Source organism: Myzus persicae, unplaced genomic scaffold (genome assembly GCF_001856785.1).
Source record: "Myzus persicae strain clone G006 unplaced genomic scaffold, MPER_G0061.0, whole genome shotgun sequence".
Taxonomy (NCBI): Eukaryota; Metazoa; Arthropoda; class Insecta; order Hemiptera; family Aphididae; genus Myzus; species Myzus persicae.
The window spans coordinates 255,254-277,575 of NW_019103592.1; the positions used below are offsets into that span (position 1 = coordinate 255,254).

Sequence of the window (22,322 nt, forward strand, 5' to 3'; positions counted from 1 at the left end):
ATTGAAAATCTACTATTTAGTATTTAGTTCTCCAAAATTTTTTTAAAAACACTAAAAAATAAAAAAAATAAATTTTCTATATAGCACTTAAAAATTTTTCTATTTTTTATAGTGAAGAACCTCAATAAGTAATATAACTCAATAGTAATTTATCATGTTTATACAATTATAATTTATACTATAGTTCTAATTAATATTGTTCAAAAATAATTTGAATAATATAAATAACAAAAGTTAGAATTAAATTATTATTAATAATCTAAAAATGTTAAGTTCGGGTGCTATTGAGTCTTATCAACATTTTTATTCAAATATTATAAAAAAATATAAAATATGTGGTCTTACAAAAATGTAACAGTATTATGAATTAAGATAAATTAGATTTCAAAACATTATTCATGAAAATGTATACATTGTAGACAACAGTGTGATAAAAATAGCTATAATAGTGCATATACCCCTTAAACTAATCTTTTCTAACGATTTAACCAATTTTAATGATAAATGATAATTGTGTACAGATTATAATTTATAGGACTTATAACTTTACTATTATATTATATTATAAAAATTTGATTTGACTTACCTTTAAAAAGGTGAGATTAGGATCGTTGACGTTCAACGTGCTTCTTTCCAGTATAGTTAATGCAAAATACAAATTGACTAATATTACAATATCACAGACAACAGACAACAGACTCATGATGGACAAAAACGGTATATTTTAAAATAATATAACACCAATATAATATCGAATTACTGTATTTAAACAACATATATATTTTTAAAATGGACCAAAAACTCGTATAGTAATTTAAAAATAGTGACAAGTTACTTATCCAACCAAACTGCCCGAACTGCCAGTCCGGCCAGTCTGCCTCTGCTTAATGACGCCCCTAGACTGATCAAATCCATTTTTTGTTTTTTTTTCTCTCATCTTGCGGGAAATCGTTATGTGACCCCAAAATGCAGTATATAATATTTGAATAATACTTTTTCATTGAATACCGACACGTATAATAATTACGTACCGTAATGCGGGAGGTGTTTAAACGCGTGTCTGCCTTTATTGGTTCTCAGGACTAGAAAATGGGGTAAAATGTTATCGTTAAAAAATATGAATTTTATAATGTCACTTACTAACCTGTTAAAATGATACAATATTTTATAATGTTCTATAATAAACGTGAACGTGTGATGGTTTGCTCAAATAGACCATGTCTGAAGGCCTTGTCCAAATGCCTTTAAAAGTGAGGTCCTCAAGATATCCCGGACAACTAAAAATCGTTACTCTATTTACTAATTTTAAAAATACATCTTCCTAGAGATCATGCTATTCATGAGTTAATTATTTCTTATAATATATTTCCATTAATAAAGCTATAAGCCCTTTGCGGATGGACTAATCGCATCGGCACTGGGTCAACCACAACAACGTCCACCGTTCACCGCCCAACCGCAATGCTATATTGCTATACGAATACGAAACATTTTAACTTTTATCACATGAATGGCGAACACCTATCTATATTATATAACATCTAAGTATTAAATGATAGAACATTTTTAATCTATACTGCGTTGTATAGTCGACATTGTCGATATTGCGTAAGGGTGTAAGACTTAACATTATCAAATAACAACGCCCGTGCAACGATAAATCCATGTTCATCATGACAGTGTGCAGCGGCGTACTTGCCAGCAGACGATAGATGGATCATCCTCTTCCCACCACTTGAGGTCGAGGCTTGATATTTTTATTTGTAGGTACCGTCTATATTTTATTATTGTATAACTTTATAGTTTATTATAATATTATGTCTACAGCAATATAGCCAATATAGGTATGAATGAAATTGTCAGATTATCATTTTAAATAAAATAAAAAATGATTATAACAGCTAAATAAAAAAAAATTCAAAAAAGTTGATTAATGTTTGGCGTCGTGGAGCGACGGAGCGCCTCCGTTCCGTAGTAGCGAGTAGGAGCTATATTAAAAACTATAAATCATCCCCTCCACCCTTGGCCGTACTTCAGATGGACCTCAGCGTCGTCCACCAGGACGATCGAAACGATTATTATGGTCTGGGGATGTTTTCGGACAATCGATTTATCGTCCGCCGCTTCGTTGGCCCACGTATAACCACTCTCACACACACACACACACATTACGTTACATAATATATATAGTATAGCTAATACCTATACACTTCCTCCGTTTAATACAACTAGTGTCGTGGAGTAGCGAAATTGGGGCAACAGCTGATCGGATTTTATTCGCGTAGATTTGGCACGCAAGCGCCGGAGGGTTAGGGATCGCGCCTGCGTGTCCGCGCCTGATAACCCGTCCGGCCGGGAGGAACCAAGTAAATAGGGAAACGAATGGAAAAAATCGCTGTTAAGGCACAATCAATGATCGTCACATCTGACGTCTTCCAAACCGGCCGTCGAGCTGTGCTTTCCGTTTTCACGTCCACACCGTATTAACATAGTGCTGTTGGCCAGGTGCGGCGGTAATCGGTCGGCGTGCGAAACAATTTTAATAATAATATCATAACATAATCCGCCCGCCGAGTGCAATCTGACACCCGCGCGCGCGTGTCCGACGGCCAAAGCCGCCGCCGCACGTCTCGCGCTCCGATCGCGCAGTAACTAACGACGCGACGATACGGACGGACGGGTCGATCAATACCACCGGGCGCCTAGCGTCGCGTCGTACATCACAGTAACCGCGGTCGTCGTATTCCGTTGTTTTTCACCGTGTAACGTAGCGTACCGCCGCCCATCAACCCACTTCACCCTTGCATAGCAACTCCCCAACATCACTCAAAAGTCACGACGATATATAATAATAATAATAAAAATAATAATAATAATAATAATAATAATATTATCGATATTATATTCGTTCCGTCGCCGCCGAGGGTGTTCCGCCGGCCCACCACCGTATCTCTTCCGCGTCTTATCATGACGGCTGTTACGTCGGCGACGACGTTACGCAGCCGTACCGATACCGTCACTGTTGTCATTATTACCAACGACGTTGGTCGTACGTCGGTTGTGGCTGCCCAACGGCCGTCTCGCTGAAAGTGTCAACGTGCCGGTCGGACCCACAGACCGACAGCTGCCCGCTGTTCTCCTGTAAGTATTAATATTTTATGTAATGTAGTATAATATTTACCTATCCCGCCCTGTTCCGTCTTCGCCACCCGTCCTATCGACCATCAGGGTCCGTCGATCTATATGCCCACCGACGATCGCACGTTATTAATATTTATTATTTCGCCGACCGTGTCGCACGACCAAGATCTTAGCCCGATCTATAATACTATTGTACATGGTTTGTGTTTCAGAATGGTTCAACTAGTGTGTATACTGCTGGAAAAATTGTGTGCTGTGTAGTTAGGTTAATAGGCAGTTAAGCCCATTAGTAGTCTGCTGTGGGTAATGAGTAGTGATGTTGTATCCCATTTTACCCTTTTTCCGACCGTCGAGTAACACCCTGTCCCGCAGGTTTAGGTGCGAAAGAATTGGTATTGTTACCGCCATATACTATAAACAAACGACCAATATGTTTGTTTGCTGATTAAATGGAGTTATGATAGAATGTATTGTGCTCTTCCTGGAAGTTTTTAAATACCTATGTGTAGCATAGGTATATTATGTAGCTATTATGACACCAATTTGTTGTTTCTAAAGAATTTATAGATGCAATTTCTTAATCGTTTTTAAAAGTTCAAAACCTTATATGATTAATATTCTTCATACAATTAAATAAAGTGGTTTCCTGTAATTTTAGTCAACCTATCTACCTATACGTACACACGCTACTATTGCTATACCTATATAGGTATAATATACTTTATGATTTTTTATTAAATTATGGTTTTGTTTAGGCAACGTTTTGCATTACTTGTATAGGCACCAAAAAAATCTAAGATAGTTATGGTATTATGTTTAATTATATATACCAGATTGAAAGATAATAACTCATTAACGTGTGAATTGTTTTTTGACTACCTACCTAATTTGTCTAAAACATTGTACTATTATATATACTATTATACACCTATCTTCATTATTATTGATTCTATTTTATCCAAATTTCCAATAGAACACACACTTATAGTTATACTAAGTTTTTAAATCCAATTCAAGACTGATCCACATTATTTTTAATAGCCCAATTAGATTTTTTATAGATATTTATTGGTAAATGCAACCCAATGATTACACACTACAGTACAGTAGAACCTCACTAATACAACACTTGTTAGTCCAACAACCTCAGTAATTCCATACTTTATTTTCCCTTAAATATTTTTTGAAAGATAAAAACTAAAAATTGACGAGTTCATTCAATAAAACATACATAACCTATTACATCACTATACATTTTTATAGGTACATTTATAAATCATAAATTAAATATTCATACATTACCTGGTCTCATATAAGTGACTAATGAGGTACTACTTTATTTAATTTAAGATAACATAAAAGTATTGAGACCATAGTAGGTAGTAGGTTATGAAACAGGTAAATACAGTCACAATTTTTAAGATTCTTAAAAAATAATAAGTGTGTAAGGATTAAGGATCTAAATAATACATTGTTTCTGTACTAATAGCACTTGATTTAAGTTATTTACTTATATATATATATATATATATATATATATATATATTGATTGCATATAGTTACAAATAAAGAAGAATCATTTTAACTAATATAATTTTCTTTTAGAAAATATATTTAATTTATCATACACCTATACCTTTAATATATATATTTAATATGGAATCCTGGAAAAAAAGAACATCCAAAAAAGAACAATTTTTAAAAATTTTAAATTAAAAATATAATATTAATTGATTATGGAAGTAAAAAAATACATACATTTATGATTTTCAGTAGTAAAGTTTCACCATCATACATTAAAATATTATATAAATATTAAATGAAATATACATTTTTCTTAAGAGGATTGGATACCAACTGTTTTTAAGGAGTTTAATGCAGGAAATTTCTATTTGCATTTTATCCTTGAAATATGTGTTTACTAAGTGGTGATCACTTTACACACTAATTACAAATAATGTATGTATTTTTTTAATTTTCATAATCAATTACTATTAGTTTTTTCCTACTACCTTTAATATGTACCCACGTACATATTTTAAATGCATCTATAATATATGTTTAATATGTGCCTATAGTATATATTTAATATGTATCTGCATAGGAACATTTTACAAACTACATATGAAACACAATAAGGTAAATCTAACTTATAAAATAATGTAACTCATAGTAATAATTAAAAAGATGTCATGAAATTAAATTTTTCAATAATAAGCATATGCTATTAAAATTAACCTTCTATATCATAGTCATGTCAAAGTTACAGAACAATTTTTATTTTAAATTTTGTACCACCATGTTAATTTTAAATTGTGAACCTATGCATATAATATTTATAATTTTTGAGGAAATAAAAGACATTGAATATAGTTATAAAATATGAAATCATGCACCTACCCAGGTACATTATAGGTTCAATATTATAATATACATACATTTAGGCATGGAATTAATTTTATGTAAAATTACTACAATTAATGTTTAACAGCAATGGTCTTACACCTGTTAATACATTTTCTAATATTTAATTTATTTTAACACCAAGTGTTTTGTTGTTAATTTTATCAAATCATATTATGTATTGCTGTCAAAAAGTAATTTATGCTTAGTCAATTCAAATAAATTATCTTTATTTAATTACTTAAGTACCTAATCAATGGCAATACTTTTTTTACAGTTAAGATAAATATTAAATTATATGTACCTATTAGAATCTACGGACAAATTATTGAACTGAACTTAATAATTTGTATTGGAAATAAGTACTTACTTTGTGTATTTGTTTGACTATTTAATTATACTTTGGGTCTGTATACACTATACATTTTTAAATGATAGTTTTATTTTTGGTTGAACTAATATTCAATACATTTGTCCTATTGACCCCACAATGCCGCCAATTGCCTTCTGCAGGTATTTATTCTTTTTTTTTACGACATTCTTTATGGCATAGTTATGCTTCAAATAGTACTTATACTAATAAATAATTATATTTCTCTAAGCTGAATACCACAGAAGTCCTAGAAATTTAGCAAAACTTATCTTAAGAAATACAATTTTTTTGTAATATTTACATTTTCAGAGTTATTAAATATCATATTCATCTGTCGTATTAATGACAATAATATTATTAAAGACATCTTATATTTCACAGCAATGAAAATATTTATGAGATGAATCTGATATTAATGTACATCAATATCAGTTATATTAGCATTCTTAAATTACATACTATTATGTAATACATAATTTTAGGTACATATGTGATTATAATTGTTTTCTTAATAAAAATAATAATAATAATGTTTATTGCAACAACAGAATGTATACATTATTTACAAAAAATATGAGTTGAATATTGCAGCACCCCTATAAGCGGAGCTTGTGCTGGGGGCACGGTTCTTATTATTTAAAATGAATACATAATGGATAAATGTTTAATAATAAATAATTTAAATACAAAATAAACAAAATTAAAATAACAGTTAATACAGCATAAATTAACTAACAATAAGTTAGAAACAAAAATAGATGTATTATTATAAATTTTAACTATTACAAACTAGATAGTAGATAGGTCTAAATGTTTAACATAATTTTTAAATAACACATTTTCAAAGTTATTTATATTAATATTTAATGAACGACATAATTTCAAACCTATGTACAATATACTATGTTGACCAAATACTTTATTCAGGTTTGGTAGAAGTATGTTAATATTTTTTTTATATCTCGTATTGTGCTCGTGATCTAGCAATGTAATTAAATTTTTATGTTTATATAAATCAACCAAAACCAATGATTTGTAAATGCATATTGAATGCTTTACATTAATTTCTTTATAAATCAATGATGTACTAGTTGTCATGGAAAGATTTAGTAAAAATTTGATAATTCCATTAATAGTAACTATAAGTTTAGATAAAACATTATTTGCGGCTCCTCCCCAAATAGAAATACCATATGAATAAATTGATTGAACTAATGCAAGAAAAATCATTCTTTTATAATAATTATTAAGTAAGTATCTAGCTTCTTTAAAGAAGCAGAAGAATTTACGTAAAGTATTATTAATATAATTTATATGACTTTCCCATTTAAATCTATAGTCAGCAATTATCCCAAGATATTTTATTTCATTTAATTTTTCAAGTATAATACATTTAGAAGTACAAGTTGCACTTAGATGATAATTACATTTTAACAAATGAACAATAAGGTTATTTCTTAGCAAGCAATTTGAATAATTCGATGCTTGCAGTTCAAAACAAATATATTTTGATTTTATCAGATTCAATTTTAATTTATCTTCTTCTAATTTATCTTTATTTCTATCTTATGAAGTTATAATCTAATAGTTAAATTGAATAACACAATAATTCAATCTATTACAAATAATTACAATAACACATTAAATATCAATTAAATAAAAAAAAAACAAAAATTCAACTCAAAATGAATTGTTTGTAAATAGTTAAAACTGTACCTATTAGTATTTCTACTTTATAATCATATAGATATCTCTGTATTGTCCACCTAATATTTTCTTATTTACTGGTAGGTATGTTATTTTTAAAGAGGTCTTCCTACAGGATACCTGTAGATATACTAAACATTAATACTTTATAAAATACTTCAGTAATTTGTTTACTTATAGGTATATATTAAAAATAAAACTATTTTATTCCTTATTAATTACCTAGACGATTTACTTCTATTCTAATGCGGCTATAGAGTCATAATATATCATGATAAATTAGGTTACCTAATAGTAATGGTGATTAAATTATAGTAATAAATAATATCAATTAATTACCTATCTCTCCTGTGTTGGGTCTGAGGCTGACAGATATTTAGGTAATTACAATCAATTTAAAATTGATAACTTTTACACTATTAAAAAATTTAAATGGAGGTTTTAAACCATACATTATCTCGGATTTTAGGCAAATAAAAAAGCAATACACACTTTTTCATACCAATACTTTGTATTTTTTAAAGTTATGTGCAGTTTTTAGGTATGGGTAGTTATTAATATTAATGAATTCTTATTTCATAATTCTATTGAAGTATCTAAACTAAAATGAGAATGTCAGAGAATACATTAAAAAAAATATATATCAGAGATAAACATTTAGAGTTATTATATTCATATTTATATTCAAGGAAGAAAAATATTCATATATTTAGAAGCATTATAAATCTATATTCTTTAAAGCTGTAAGGATTTAAAACATTTAAATGTTTTAGTATTGTAATGTATTTGTACCTATTTTTTTTGTTAAATTGCTTTTTAGATAACATTTAATTTTAAATAAAAAAAATAATGATAACAATTTAAAATTTGATACAATAATATTATTCTAAAAGTCAATTAGATTCATAATTAATAGTTTATTTTTTTGTGGAATCATACACCAATTATTTGTATTTTTAGACAATTGTAACTTGATACCATTTGTAACCTTGTATAATTATTATATTTCTGTCTTTTTCAGTAATGACCAAATTGCATTGGTAAAAACAGGGAGTAACAAATCATAGTGTAACTTGAGCATATATAAGTTAAGATGTCTTCCGAAGATCTGTTACAACCAGGACATATAGTTAAAGAAAGGTGGAAAGTTGTAAGTAAACATTTTGTCTCCCACTTATTTTCTGTCTCTATTTATAATTTTCATTGTCCATCTTTTCAACACTACTCTATTATTTTTTATTCTTAATAATGTTGGTATTATTTTTTTTTCATAATTCAAACTAGAAATTTATATTAACTCACTTATACAAAACAAGCTTATAATATATATTGTATATAATAAACTATGGTAAAATGATGTTAATTTCATCAAAATAAATGTTTATGTTAAGGAATGTATAGAACGTTCATGATTTTTATTTTAAATACAAGAATATACAATTACAATATAATTTAAAAATATATTTTTTTTCAAAGAATTAAAAACAGTTATTATGTATATATTTTTTTAATGCTGGTACTTCGGTACTTCATTGATATTTTTTTTATATCATGATTAATTTTCTTAACTACTTATCTTTTGAATAAATGGTTTAATTCTAAATTTGTGATTAACAAAACTATTTACATTTATTACAGTATATCTTATTAGTTTTATAATTATATAAAAATAATAACTAATGCATTAAAATGTAAAAATAATGAAAGTATCAAACTAAACTATATTTCAATTTGATATAATATAAATAAAATACATATGCACATGCATTAAATATACTTACAATACAAAGTTAACTAATATAATAAATAAAACAAATCTAAGAATTATATAGAATTGTTGATAAAATGACAACCATTTAACTATTTAACTAATACTGATGTATTTCAATTTTGGACAAAGTCCAAATTATTGTTATAGCTCTCCTTCAATACAGAGAACATTATATAAAGATAGTATAATAGCCTGTTAGTGTCAACAACACTTATTTTATAATAATATATGTATCATTTAATTTATTTTTAAGATATTTATCTTGTTAAATAGTAATTTCAGTAATCAAGTATTATAAACTATTATCATTTATTTTATTGTTATAAAAAATACCATACCTTTAAGGTGTTTGACAATTTACAATTTAAATTATTAGATCTTTTTTAATGAGCTAAATAATTTAAAGTTCATTTAAATTCCTAAATATCAAGTACTTCTAATAAAATATTGCTAATTGATATTTAACTACTTGTTGAATAAATTAACCACTGTATACACGTTTTAGGTTTAACAACTTGACTCTGTATTTATTTTATTTTTATTCCTATTGTACCAATACACTATACATTTTTAGGCAAGAAAAATTGGCGGTGGTGGATTTGGAGAAATATATGAAGGTCAAGATCTTATAACCAAAGAACTTATAGCTTTGAAAGTAGAATCAGCTCGTCAACCTAAACAAGTCTTAAAAATGGAAGTAGCTGTGTTAAAAAAATTACAAGGTAAATAACTTATTCAAGTATCGTCGTTAAAGTTATGTCTACCAAATTATTGATTCCAAAATATTAAGGTTAATAATAAAATAATTATATATGTATAAGCAAATAAGTTGGATAACTAATAGTGAATTTTACATTTTATTCAATATGTATAAATATATAAACAAATTATACCATTTAATGAATCAGCAAAAATTAATAACTATCAATTTTGCTATATATAAATATATATATTTTTATAACTTCATTTTAAAACAAACAATCTGTAATTTAAATTTACAATAAGCATGTATGTGAATATATGTACATACATTTTGGCAAAAAAAAGAAAGAAAGAAAAAGCCACTCAATAGCAACACTTTATAAAAGAAATTTGTTTAATTTATTATCAAATTTTTATTTTTTTTAATTGTGGTTTACATCACTACATCATCTTCTCTTTAGCCTTCGATTAGAATTTCCAGGCATGGATTCAATATATATTTATACATTTTTTATATAAATAAACAAATTATATTGTAACATTAATGGTCATTATTGTACTTCATTTTCATTATGATAACATTTTTACAATTACCTACAATGTAATAGCTTACAATAATAATGGTGAGGTCTTTCATATTATATAATAAGTAGGAATGGGGACTTGCGCCATAAAGCAACTAAATATGCCTAAATAACCTTAAATTATGCGTTTTAAAATACAATAAAAAAAGCAAATATTCAAAAAAATGTAAAATGAATGAATTTTTTTTAGTATTCAAACATGTTATTGAAGTTTATAGTAAAATTAATTAAAAATGTGTGCTCTCAAAATTTCACATTATATAATTATATATTTGCTAATATTTTAAAATTTGATCAATCTTCTATTATTGTTAAATATTTCCTTTAATTTAGAATTTTAACGTTCTACGTCAACCAATATGATAAGAGCATACCTAATATCTTCACTGGAAATATTTTTTGGGGAACCATCATAGTTTTTACTTTATACATTACCTAGTAAGATATTAAAAATCTTTTTCAGAAGCAATAAACCAATATTTTTTCAAAACCTGCTTTCAACTTAACTTGTATATCTTTTTTGCCTATACCTTGTAATGTTTTCAATATTCTCAATTTTTTGAATTGAGTCTGATCACAGCTATTCCTGCCTTAGAGAAGACTCCATTGGGATTTCTTTTCTTGTATAGGTAGCTATAAAATGATAAAACCTATCACGTGATACTAAAGTAAGGGTATATTAGAAAATATTAGTGTATTGCAAAATATCTTAATGATTTATTACCCACTTGAATATGTAAGAAGTTGCTGTTGTGTTATTTTATGTTTTTGTTTGTTGAAATTTAATTGCTTTATTATGATTTTCTGTCTTAAGATATGGGTCACATCAAATCCTTAGTCATAGTTTATTTTAATTTCACAATATTTACTAAAAAGCTTAGAAGAATCAAATAAAACTGTATCTGCACCAAACTCATTTACATAATTTTTGAGACGTCCAAATTTTTTTCTTTAAGCACAATCAATACATTTTAAACATTGTGTAAAAAATTTAATTATTACACTGCTAAATAATGCAATACAGTAGAAAATTGATTCACCGTTACTGTCGGGACCGAGATAGTTAATAGAAAATTTGCCATATATATTATATTTTATAACATATGTACATATTTTAATACAAAAATAATATCAACATATATACTAAACAAAGTAATCCATCATCTTCTTTTGTCTTCAAGGCTCAAGATTTTTGAGCAGCAATGTTTCGTATTTTAAAGGAAGTTAAAGAGAAGTTTTTTGATGGTGGCTGTTAACAACAGAGAGTGACAGTTAATCAAGTTTCTATTGTATTGTAATATAAAGTTAACATCTACTTGTTTAGTTCCATGTACTTGCAATTGGATTTGATTAGATATCTGTTGTTACTTAGGAAAAAAAACATTATGGCAATGACTTAAAAACTTTAATTTTAGTGTAAAATTAAAATTAATTGGTAGCTTACTCTGATGGTCTGTCTTTAGGAACTTATTATTATATACCTGATTAATAACTGATTTTTATTTTAAATGTTATTAAAAAGAACCTCTCGATATGTATGTCTCAAAAAGATCTAAGTATGTAACATTAAATTACAAATTTTGCTTTGTCTAAACATGAAACTCAAGTTAACCTCTTTTATGGCTGTGCAAAAGAAATTCTTGAATTCATCTGCCCTAGTAATAATAATACAAAATTATATTTTTTATTGATATGAATATTTTTTAAATATGAGTAATAACTGTACCACTGTCCAATGTCTAGTCCTTTATTGAAGTGCTTGTACTATTTTTTGCCAAACTAAATCTTATAAATTCTGTATTCCTCTACAACAATTAAAATATATATTTTTGGTTATAATTGTTAATCCATTCAAATGTAGTTTGCTTTGATCAATTTTGTACGAATTAGCATTTTATCTTAGTTACCATATTTTTTTGAAAAAAATATTTTAATTTTTATTCTTAATATAATACCATCAAACTTCATCAACGTTCAGTTTATTTTTAATAAAAAGCATATTACTTTATACTCATTCTTATTTATGTGGCTATTGATTTTTTTCATTTTATTAATTTATTTACTAAAATATTATGGTATATAGACATTGAAAAAAAAAACTTTCTTTTGTATAAACACATATAATAATAATATTAACATAATAATTATATAATATAATTTTAGGTAAAGAACATGTATGTCGTTTTATTGGCTGTGGAAGAAATGAACGTTTTAATTATGTTGTAATGCAGTTACAAGGAAAAAATTTAGCTGAGTTAAGAAGAGCGCAGCCAAGAGGTGCTTTTTCATTATCTACCACTCTAAGATTAGGTGTACAAATTTTAAAAGCCATTGAAAGTATCCATGAAGTTGGATTTTTACACAGAGACATAAAACCTGTAAGATTAAATTTCAGAGATAATATTCTTATAGTTTTAATTTAATTATTGTTTTTTTTTTTTTATACAGTCAAATTTTGCTATTGGAAGACTTTATCAAAATTCCCGTTGTGTTTTCATGTTGGATTATGGTCTAGCTAGACAATTCACAACTGCTAATGGGGAAGTAAGAACTCCTAGAACTGCCGCTGGTTTCCGTGGTACTGTAAGATATGCTTCATTGAACGCCCACAAAAATAAAGTAAGTATCATTAAGTTATTTATATTTGTCTACCTAATTCATAAAATTCCATACATCTCCTTTTGGTATATAAAAATGTATGATAAAGCAATTTTTGGGTCACCGTAAAACATAAGTAATAAAAGCTGATAATGTAAACTCATTTAATTGTGCTTTAACCAAACCAGACGTAAATTGATTCCCCCTGATATTACTTTTATCTGAGATAGATAGAAAAAAAAAAGTAATCAAAAATATTAAAATGTCGGTATTAACATAAATTACAACATAACCGACGTATTGATGGATCAATAAATCCATCCCTTATGTAATCTTCAATATTAAATAGAATTTATTACTATCTACTAAGTACATTGTTATTTCATTTTAATCTAAAAATTATAGAAGTTATTTTTTATATATTATTTATATTATAAATATCTAATGTCAACAATAAGATATTTTACGTAAAAAAAATTATAATTTTAAATTCCTAGTATTTGTTTTGTGTAGGAAATGGGAAGACATGACGACCTATGGTCATTGTTTTACATGTTGGCGGAGTTTGTTAATGGTCAGTTACCTTGGCGGAAGATTAAAGATAAAGAGCAAGTCGGTGTTATGAAAGAAAATTATGATCATCGTTCACTTCTTAAACATCTTCCATCAGATCTACGTCAGTTTCTCGAGCATATACAGGTAAAATATTAAAATAGGTACCTAATTTATTTAATGCTTGTTTAGTATTTAATTGTAAATTCCACGTTTGTTAATTATTTTTTAAAATTAACTCAAAATGTACTTTGATAAAAAAAAATGTAGCAGTATAATAAACAAGTCTTTGAAGATCTTGTGAATTTGCAATTTTCAAATTTCTAAAGTATAATTCTAATGCTATGCTCAAGTGTAAAATTAATAGTTAACAAAACCTTAAAACATTAAAAACAAATCTGGAAAGTTAACTTCACAAATTATGCAATGTTGATAACATTTTAATTCATTTTTTATTCCTTTAGTCTCTTGAATATGCTGACAAACCGGATTATAATATGTTAACGGGTCTGTTTGAACGGTGTATGAAAAGACGTGGGGTTAAAGAATGTGACCATTTTGACTGGGAGAAAACTACTGAAACAGTTCAACCGGCAGTTACAGTTAGTGTTATTACAAATAATACCACACCAGTTATCTCTAGGCCAATCACTTGCACATCCTATGGTGCAGATATCAACAATCAACTAGTCACTTCTACTGTAGATAATGGACAAGAAGAAGAACCAGATAATAAAAAGAATACTCCAGAGGTAAATATTTGTTACTAAATATGTCATTACATCAGCAGTTAAAATATTAACTGTTTTGAATTTGTCCTGTTTACAGGAGCAAATACAGTGTGATAATAATATAATTTACCGACGTGCCCAAAAACTTGAATCTGATGCAAATAATTCAGGTTCCAATAAAATTATTTCTACTGATAAAAATTGTAATGCTACATCTAGCACACCATTAGATCATTTACCAATTCCAAAAAGTATTACTTTTTTTTATTATAAATAATAGATTTTTATGTAACTATAATTTTTATGTATTGCAGGTTCCCCTAAGAAAGTAGTTCAGCGAAGAGCTGTTTCTATGCCTGGTTTGGAAAGAGAAACAGAAATGTTAGATGCTTCTAAGCGCAATTCTTCCCAAACTAACTGTACTGTTGATTCTGTTTTCCCACCAATGCCATTAAATATTGAAGGTGTTCCTAATTCAGATCTGGGTAATTTGAATAATTCAGTCATTGCAACTCAAGAGGCTAATAAAGGTACAATTTTAATTTTTAAAATAGAACTTCAATAACAATATTATATATTTTAATATTGTTCTAGTTACAACAGCTAGTTCTCCTGTGGTTGAAGCAGATAGTATTGTAAATCAAATAAAAAAAGAACAACGCAGCTTACATTTTGCAAGACGACAAGCTACTCCTAATAGGCAAATCTTAAAATCTTCTGCCACTACCGCCAGGGATGTCACATATACTCAATTTGCAGTAATTGACGATGATAACTTATCTGCAATGCAACAAGTGACACGCGGTGGAGGAGGTACACTCATTTGATTTTACAATGCTATTTAAATTCTTTATGGCAAGATCCATAAACAATTCATAAATGTAATGGACAAATCAGCGGCCTTTAAATAATGTTTAAAATACTTTAAAATAATATTAATTTATTTAATGTTTAAAAATTGTGTATCCAACATGACATTGAACTTGGATGTTTTTATGTAGGGCTAACTCTTATGTCACAATGGAAATCACAATTTGATGACTCTGAAGAAACTGATAATGAGTGGAAGGCAGAAAATCTTCAAAGCCCTGAACATAGATTAAGTTTACATGGTGTCTCTTTGGTATGTATTTTGTACTTATTTTAATATGTTGCTATCATTTTTTTTTAAAATTAAAAACAATTTTGTTGTTGTATGTATTATATACAGGGTGGAAAAGATAACATTTATCCGCAATACCCAAATAATTGTAAAACACCAGATAAAACATCTGGTAGAGATCAGTTAGCCCAATGTTTTTCAAAATGCACTGATAATCTGATACATAATTCACTCTTATCAAGAGCTTGGAGTGAAATACAAATTGCTACAAAAATAAGGCGAGTTTACATAAAAAATACATTTTAAACTGTCTTCATTTTTAATATATTTTTATTAAAATATATATTATGTCTTTAATTAGATCAAACCTTGAACCACCCTGGTTACAAGAAGCTGTATTTGATGATATTGTGTATGAACTTGATACTAGTAGAAATATAGCTGTAAGGAACTCGGAAAAAAGTATTGCAAAGAAATTACAAAGATCTATTAGTCTAGCTGTAAGTTGACTCAGTAGCATGTGCCAAGCTTGATGTTATAGTGGCAAAAAATAAAGTTTGTATTTGTTTGTGGTTTATAGAACATTAGTTTGAGCATTATTCCTAAAAAAGAATTTCAAACTCAATTCATACAACAAACAAAAATGAAATTAAAAGTTCCTTCTCTACAAGTTACCACTAACACAACCAGATCTTCCAATGATGGTGATGAATTATCGGGAAAATTATTTGCCGATGAATCACTAAAAAATGGTGAGTGCTACAAAAATGTTCTTCCCACATTTAGGAAATGTTCAGTTTAAAAATATATTCCTCTTCTATCAAAAATAAGTAAATTTTAAATTTATATTTGAGTAACATTTTTGGTAGCTGTAAATAAAACATGTTTCAATGCATAATAATACTTTTAATTCACTATTATAATAATTTAATATACATTTTAATTCTTTATTCAAAGTTCTCTCAATCTAGTTTAAATAAGAATTAAGAAAAAAATTAATTAAAATTAAATGTTTTTGTTTGCTAAACAGTAGTTTATTTTTATCCAGTATTGTTTACCAAATAATTTTTTAGTGTAATGTTAAAGGTATCTTTTGATTTCTTTTACTTTCTAAAGTATCCAAACTATTTTAGTTTTTCTAAATGAAAGAATTCTTATTTGGTATTTGGAATACCATTGTTATTATGCAAACATTCTTCTTTTGACATAAAAATATAATTTTATTTAAATAATACATCCTTCGGTCAATTAAAAATCATGTTTATAAATTACGACAAAAATAGGGAACGATGTATCTGAAAACTGTCCAATGGAAACGGTATCTGGAAAATTGGAAATAAGAGTCGTTGACCGACATCTAAATGATAATGATAATTACTGTGACACAACAAGTTCAAAACCAAATGTGTGTACCGAGAAAGATGACGAAGGTCCGTTCTAACAATTGAAAATTAATAATGAATACCTAACAGCAATTTATATTTGATTTTAATATGCTGTAGTTTACCGTACTTCAGTTTTGATTAATACTGTTATGAAATTAGTTTTGTTAACAATTTTAACACCATTTTATGCCTGGACATTAAAATTTTTTTTATTTCATAATTAACTGTTTTAATTTAGTTTTAACTTGCATAACAACTATACAAGACTAAGAAAATAAATCTGTTTTATTGGTTTACAGCTCACCGAAAATGGGCTAGAAACAGAAATAGTAGTGATATTATGAATATAAATGGGAAACATTTTGATGAAAACGAATTATCTAACATTAGTATAAAATCATTTTCCTCTTCCGATCAAAATAACAAAATCTCAGATCATAGCAGGTATATCTACATTAACTAAAAAAAACATAATACCTATATTTAATTACTTACGTACTTAAAGGAATTATGTTTTAATTGTATTAATATTGGTGCTTACAAAATATGTTAAGCACATTCTCAAATTTGTTTTATATACATTTATCAGTGAGTTATTTCTTTTATAAAAATTGTATTTTGTACTCAAAGTATTATTATTTGTACAATGTATTTAAGTATCTTTCGTATATGTTTGTTTTCTTATGAAATAATTATAGAACTAATACAAAAAAATGTCATTCCAGAAGTAAAAAACCACCTCAACCCATAATTCTTAACAAAAACAGTAAAATTCCATTACCTGTCAACCAAAAATTATCAGAATCAAATGAAATAAATTCAGCGATGTTTAGGTAAATAATATAAATATATTTTTATAACTAATATTCAGTATACATAATACATTTTTTGGTTGTTAAATGATTTATTTTTTTTAGTGACGAATCAAAATCTAGTGCAACTAGTAATAGTGGAAAACAATTACCAGAAGCACTTTTAAAATGTCGTGGCCAAAATTTACTTACAGAAGTGCGTAGTAAGCCACCAACTTCTGAAGAAATTGATGATCAGTATACTCCTGGTCTTAGAAGACGACGACAACTTCAAGATAAATATGTTACTGACCCATCCCAATTAAATTTACGATTTCAAAGACCTCAAATGCGAAGGTCAAGAGAATCATACTATAGATCTAGGTATTTTACAAAATTTTAAATAGCCATTGAGTTAAAAACTATTTTTTATTTTAGTATCTCTTTAAAATACTTTTTAATTTGTGGAAATGTACTTACTTTAGTAATTTTAAAAATGAATTTTGAGTTTCACAAATATTAATCATTAATCACTATTTTATAATATAGTATTATATTATGATAAACATTTATTATTATTAGGGCAGAGAACTTGTAGTTCTAAAAAATGCACTAAAATCTACAAAATATGCATTGTAAAATTATTATGCATATTATACTGCATTAAAAATATTCATTAAAAAATAAGATTATTTGTATGAATATATTTTATTTAAATTTTGATGGCTGTGACCGACATCCCTGTGGCCCATATTGATAATATCTTATGCAGTGAACAATATCTGTACATAAATAAAATTAATAACCTAAAAATAAACCTAATTGGTAATCGAGGAAAATCATGCTTGTGGAAACAGTCAACAACCATATTAATATGATCAAAATTTAAAATAATTTAAATCTCAACATTATTTTGGTTGTATATTCAATATTTAAATTAAATTAAATCGCCGACGGAAAAAATATTGATAAAATGATAAATTATTGAAAATATGCATCTTAATGTATAGAATCTAAGAAATATGCACTAAAACCAAAAAAACTCGAATTATTGCGTTTTTTATGCTAAATAAAATTTCAAAACTAGCTTTGTTTCAGCATGAAACGTAATTGGTTCTTACTTGGCTGTTTTTGTGATCATGCAAATGCTACAAGTCCTCTGCCCTAATTATTATTATTATTTTTTGTTCATGTTTAAACTGTTTAATAGTAAATAAGTAATTTTAGAAATTTTTTTTGTAGATTTTCTGGTAGTCAAGATGATAATACCGGATTATTTTCAAATTATAGACCTGTATCTGGTTCATCTAGTAGAAGTCTTGAACGTAATTATGAGTCTGATATTTTATCATCTCCTACCTTGATACCTCCACCGAGTATGTATTCTTCGGATGTCCAGACTCTTGTTGAAAATAATGCTAGGTATGTCAACAAACTTTTATTCTTATTATTTTGTATAATATCATATATGAAATTATGAATTTAAAATATCAATTATTTTTACAGATGTCGCCGGTACCAAATTTTTAAACCTACTGAGCTTGCAAGGGATTAAAATAGTATATTATAAATTAATGGATTATATTATTATATTAATTTTCATTGAAGGTATTCAAACTATTTTCAACCTATTTGAATTAGTTTAAACTTTTAATCTCGCATAAATCGTGTTTATGAATCATATTGTATTTTATTTATTTTAATGTAATTATAAAATATTATAATTTTGTTTTTTTATTTAAGAGATGCCAATTGAGTTTTCAAATCCAAATCCAAGAAAGACCAAATTTTTTCTATGGCTTATTTTCATACTACAATTTTCCATTTAACTCAGTTAATTTACTTTCTGCAACTACCTATTTTTCTAAACTTGAATTTAGTTTAACCGGAGTTCTTCAACTTTTTTTTACCTATTGATTATATGTCACTCATGCATTATATAAAATGTAAAATAATAATTGATTATTTAAATTAAATTGAATTTAATATTAACAATACTTCATTGTATTAGTGTCTTAAATTTAAATTCATTTATACACATATATCATTGAAAACAACATTAATATAATGTAATAATCAAACTTAATTCATTCAATTTTTTAAAATAAAATATTGTTAAAGGAATTTATAATTTAGTTTAAAGTCTAAATTGTCGTATCTACGCATCTCATTTGCTATTTTTTGTGTGTTGTATACGTTTTCATTTTATTTTTTTCACAACTTAAACAGCTATATGTCTTTGTGTTAATTTGTTTATTTATTTAGTACATAAATAATTTACTCAAATATTGTCAACAACCCCTAAAGGCTGTGATAAAAGTAGTATTCTAAGGGTTTAACCTGCTCTATAAATATTGCAAACGGCGCACGGTGATAACATATTTTTGTTTGTACACATTTATTTATGGGAAAAAAAATTTAGCTCTACATTTAAAAGATCTCTTTGACCTGTACGCATACCTATCAATAAGTTAATACATAGATAACCCAATTAAAAGCAGCTCCTAAATACACTATTGTCAAGTTCCTATTTGTTACTCGACCTTTACTTATCCTAGTTTATCTGTCTGTACCTATGATGCTACTAAATAAGGTTGTCAAACTTGTTATTCAGATTATTGGCTACTAACATTTGTTTTTTTTTTCAATAAATATGGATAAATGTGTGTATGTTACCTATTTAAACAATTTGTAATAATTTCTGTTGGTTGTACTGTTAAATAGAATATAATTGCTAGAAAATAATCAGTTTAGAAGATGAAATATGTTACTAACATTCAAACTACAAAAATGTGAATAACTTAAGTAATTCACAACTCCATAAATCATCACAAGCTTGTTTGAAACAGAACAATAAATGGCCGATAATGTTTGAATTTTGAGTTAGGCAATCTTATTTACAGTCTTTAATTGTATAGCTACAAAATATATTAGTTAATTGTATTATTTAGATTCACACTAGTTTTAGAAATATTCATACAACTATGTATGTATAATCTATTAAATTGTTAATCAAGAAATAATATTGTTTACATTAGTGAAAACTATTTGCTTTTATTTATTATATTATCAATTTTTGTTTTTTTCTATCTCTCATAAGATGTAATAATGTATAATTACCAAAAACCTAGTCATTTTTATAAAACAATTTTAGTAATTTATTGTGTCACTGTGGTGCTTTTATCAACTATAGTTACAATTTAATTTAATTTTTTTGTTTTAACTTTGGTTGGTGTTTTTCTTTTTTATTTAAACTAATAGTTACAAGTAGAGTATAGAAGAGACTAATTAATTATCTATCACAAAACTTTTTGCAGGATATAATCTTTTATGACTTTAATTGTATAGTCTTATTTAATAAAAAAAGAACATTAAATTATTGTTAAAATGTAAGAAAAATGATTTAAATTATATTAAGTGTACTGTTTAGACATAAGCTATTAGCATTTGACTGATGAATCAGTACTGATGTATTTTTTTTTAATTTATTGAAATGTTATTAAGAGCTTGGAGACTATTATTATTTATCTTTTTTTGTTTTTGCTTTTGTAGTAATTTTCAAACTATTAGTTTTGCACTAGGATTACTCAAATATAATTCACAGGATATTGTTTTTGTGATTTTTCTCATGTCATATAGAAAATTTATGAAAATAAATACACTTACATTACATTAAAAATATAACATTTACATTTATCATTTTATGTTACTTCAAATGAAAATTATGTAAATGAACACTTTGGTGTTGTAAATGCATTGTGTTTAGCTTTATTATTTTAAGTGATCAAATTTTTATTTTTGCAATAAATAAAGTAGCTAAACATTCATTAAACTTCATGAAGTTATTTTTGGTTTAGTTAACATATAACATTGTAAAAAATAATTCAGGTTTACTTGATACAAAAAAGCAACTCAAATTTTAATTATTAGATTTCAACATCACAAGCATTCCCACTATTATTATTTTTTTATATTACATCACAAATATGCTTATTCTGTAATTATATTTTAATTATTGTTCAAGAATAAATATTAATAAACAAATAATATAAATATTATTTTATTTTTAATTGGAGGACAGTTAATAATAGGTTAGTATATAGATACTATAAAGATATTTACAATGTGGATAATAGATATGCTATACATATATAATAGATATATTAACTAAATATTATACTAACATAAATTATACTAACATATTTTTCTTGACATAATTAAGATAAGATAAAAAATTAGATAAATATAATAAATATACAATTATTAAAAAGAATTCTTCATCATTAATTTCACTTCCAACAGATAATAAAACCTTGACAGGTGAAATGGCATATTTGTGGTCTTATGTTTCAATGAGTTTCGTATAAGTTTTTATTTTGGATATTATGATTATTTTATCAGGAATCTGATCATGGAGAGGAGTCATCACATTCTTATCAAGTAATATAAGAAAAAATTGAAAATAATGAAAGTTTCATCAGT

At 26.5% G+C, this 22,322-nt stretch overlaps 1 protein-coding gene and 1 long non-coding RNA gene across 4 annotated transcripts; one reads left to right on the top strand and one right to left on the bottom strand.

Annotated features, from left to right (window-relative positions):
- Window positions 1–799: 799 nt before the first annotated feature.
- On the bottom strand, window positions 800–2,447 carry LOC111034812. The gene is made up of 3 exons (XR_002604587.1): window positions 2,203–2,447; window positions 1,145–1,277; window positions 800–1,082 (listed from the first exon to the last, which is right to left on the bottom strand). It is a non-coding gene; the product is annotated as an uncharacterized LOC111034812 (long non-coding RNA).
- Window positions 2,448–2,976: 529 nt separating this feature from the next.
- On the top strand, window positions 2,977–19,799 carry LOC111034809 (tau-tubulin kinase homolog Asator). Of its 3 annotated transcripts, XR_002604586.1 has the most exons (21): window positions 2,977–3,141; window positions 8,646–8,774; window positions 9,970–10,117; window positions 12,845–13,059; window positions 13,130–13,300; window positions 13,793–13,978; window positions 14,296–14,583; window positions 14,660–14,813; window positions 14,877–15,092; window positions 15,157–15,375; window positions 15,564–15,685; window positions 15,773–15,942; window positions 16,026–16,164; window positions 16,245–16,416; window positions 16,948–17,094; window positions 17,349–17,493; window positions 17,775–17,882; window positions 17,967–18,224; window positions 19,083–19,262; window positions 19,347–19,448; window positions 19,584–19,798. XR_002604586.1 is itself a non-coding variant. In XM_022316191.1 (20 exons), exons 2-20 carry the CDS (start codon window positions 8,718–8,720, stop codon window positions 19,393–19,395), a joined length of 3,144 nt encoding a protein of 1,047 aa, XP_022171883.1. In that variant the 5' UTR covers window positions 2,977–3,141; window positions 8,646–8,717; the 3' UTR covers window positions 19,396–19,799. The 3 variants fall into 3 exon arrangements, 2 of the variants coding, with proteins under 2 accessions (XP_022171883.1, XP_022171884.1); XM_022316191.1 differs by having other exon boundaries at window positions 19,347–19,799; XM_022316192.1 differs by lacking the exon at window positions 16,948–17,094 and having other exon boundaries at window positions 2,992–3,141; window positions 19,347–19,798.
- The last annotated feature ends 2,523 nt before the right edge of the window (window positions 19,800–22,322 follow it).

Excerpts from the sequence above, each read along its gene's own strand:
- LOC111034809 (XM_022316191.1), top strand. The coding sequence starts at position 8,718 with ATGTCTTCCGAAGATCTGTTACAACCAGGACATATAGTTAAAGAAAGG. Across the intron at positions 14,584-14,659 it reads ATAAAAAGAATACTCCAGAG|GAGCAAATACAGTGTGATAA; the intron begins GTAAATATTTGT and ends TCCTGTTTACAG. Across the intron at positions 15,686-15,772 it reads GTTTACATGGTGTCTCTTTG|GGTGGAAAAGATAACATTTA; the intron begins GTATGTATTTTG and ends TATTATATACAG.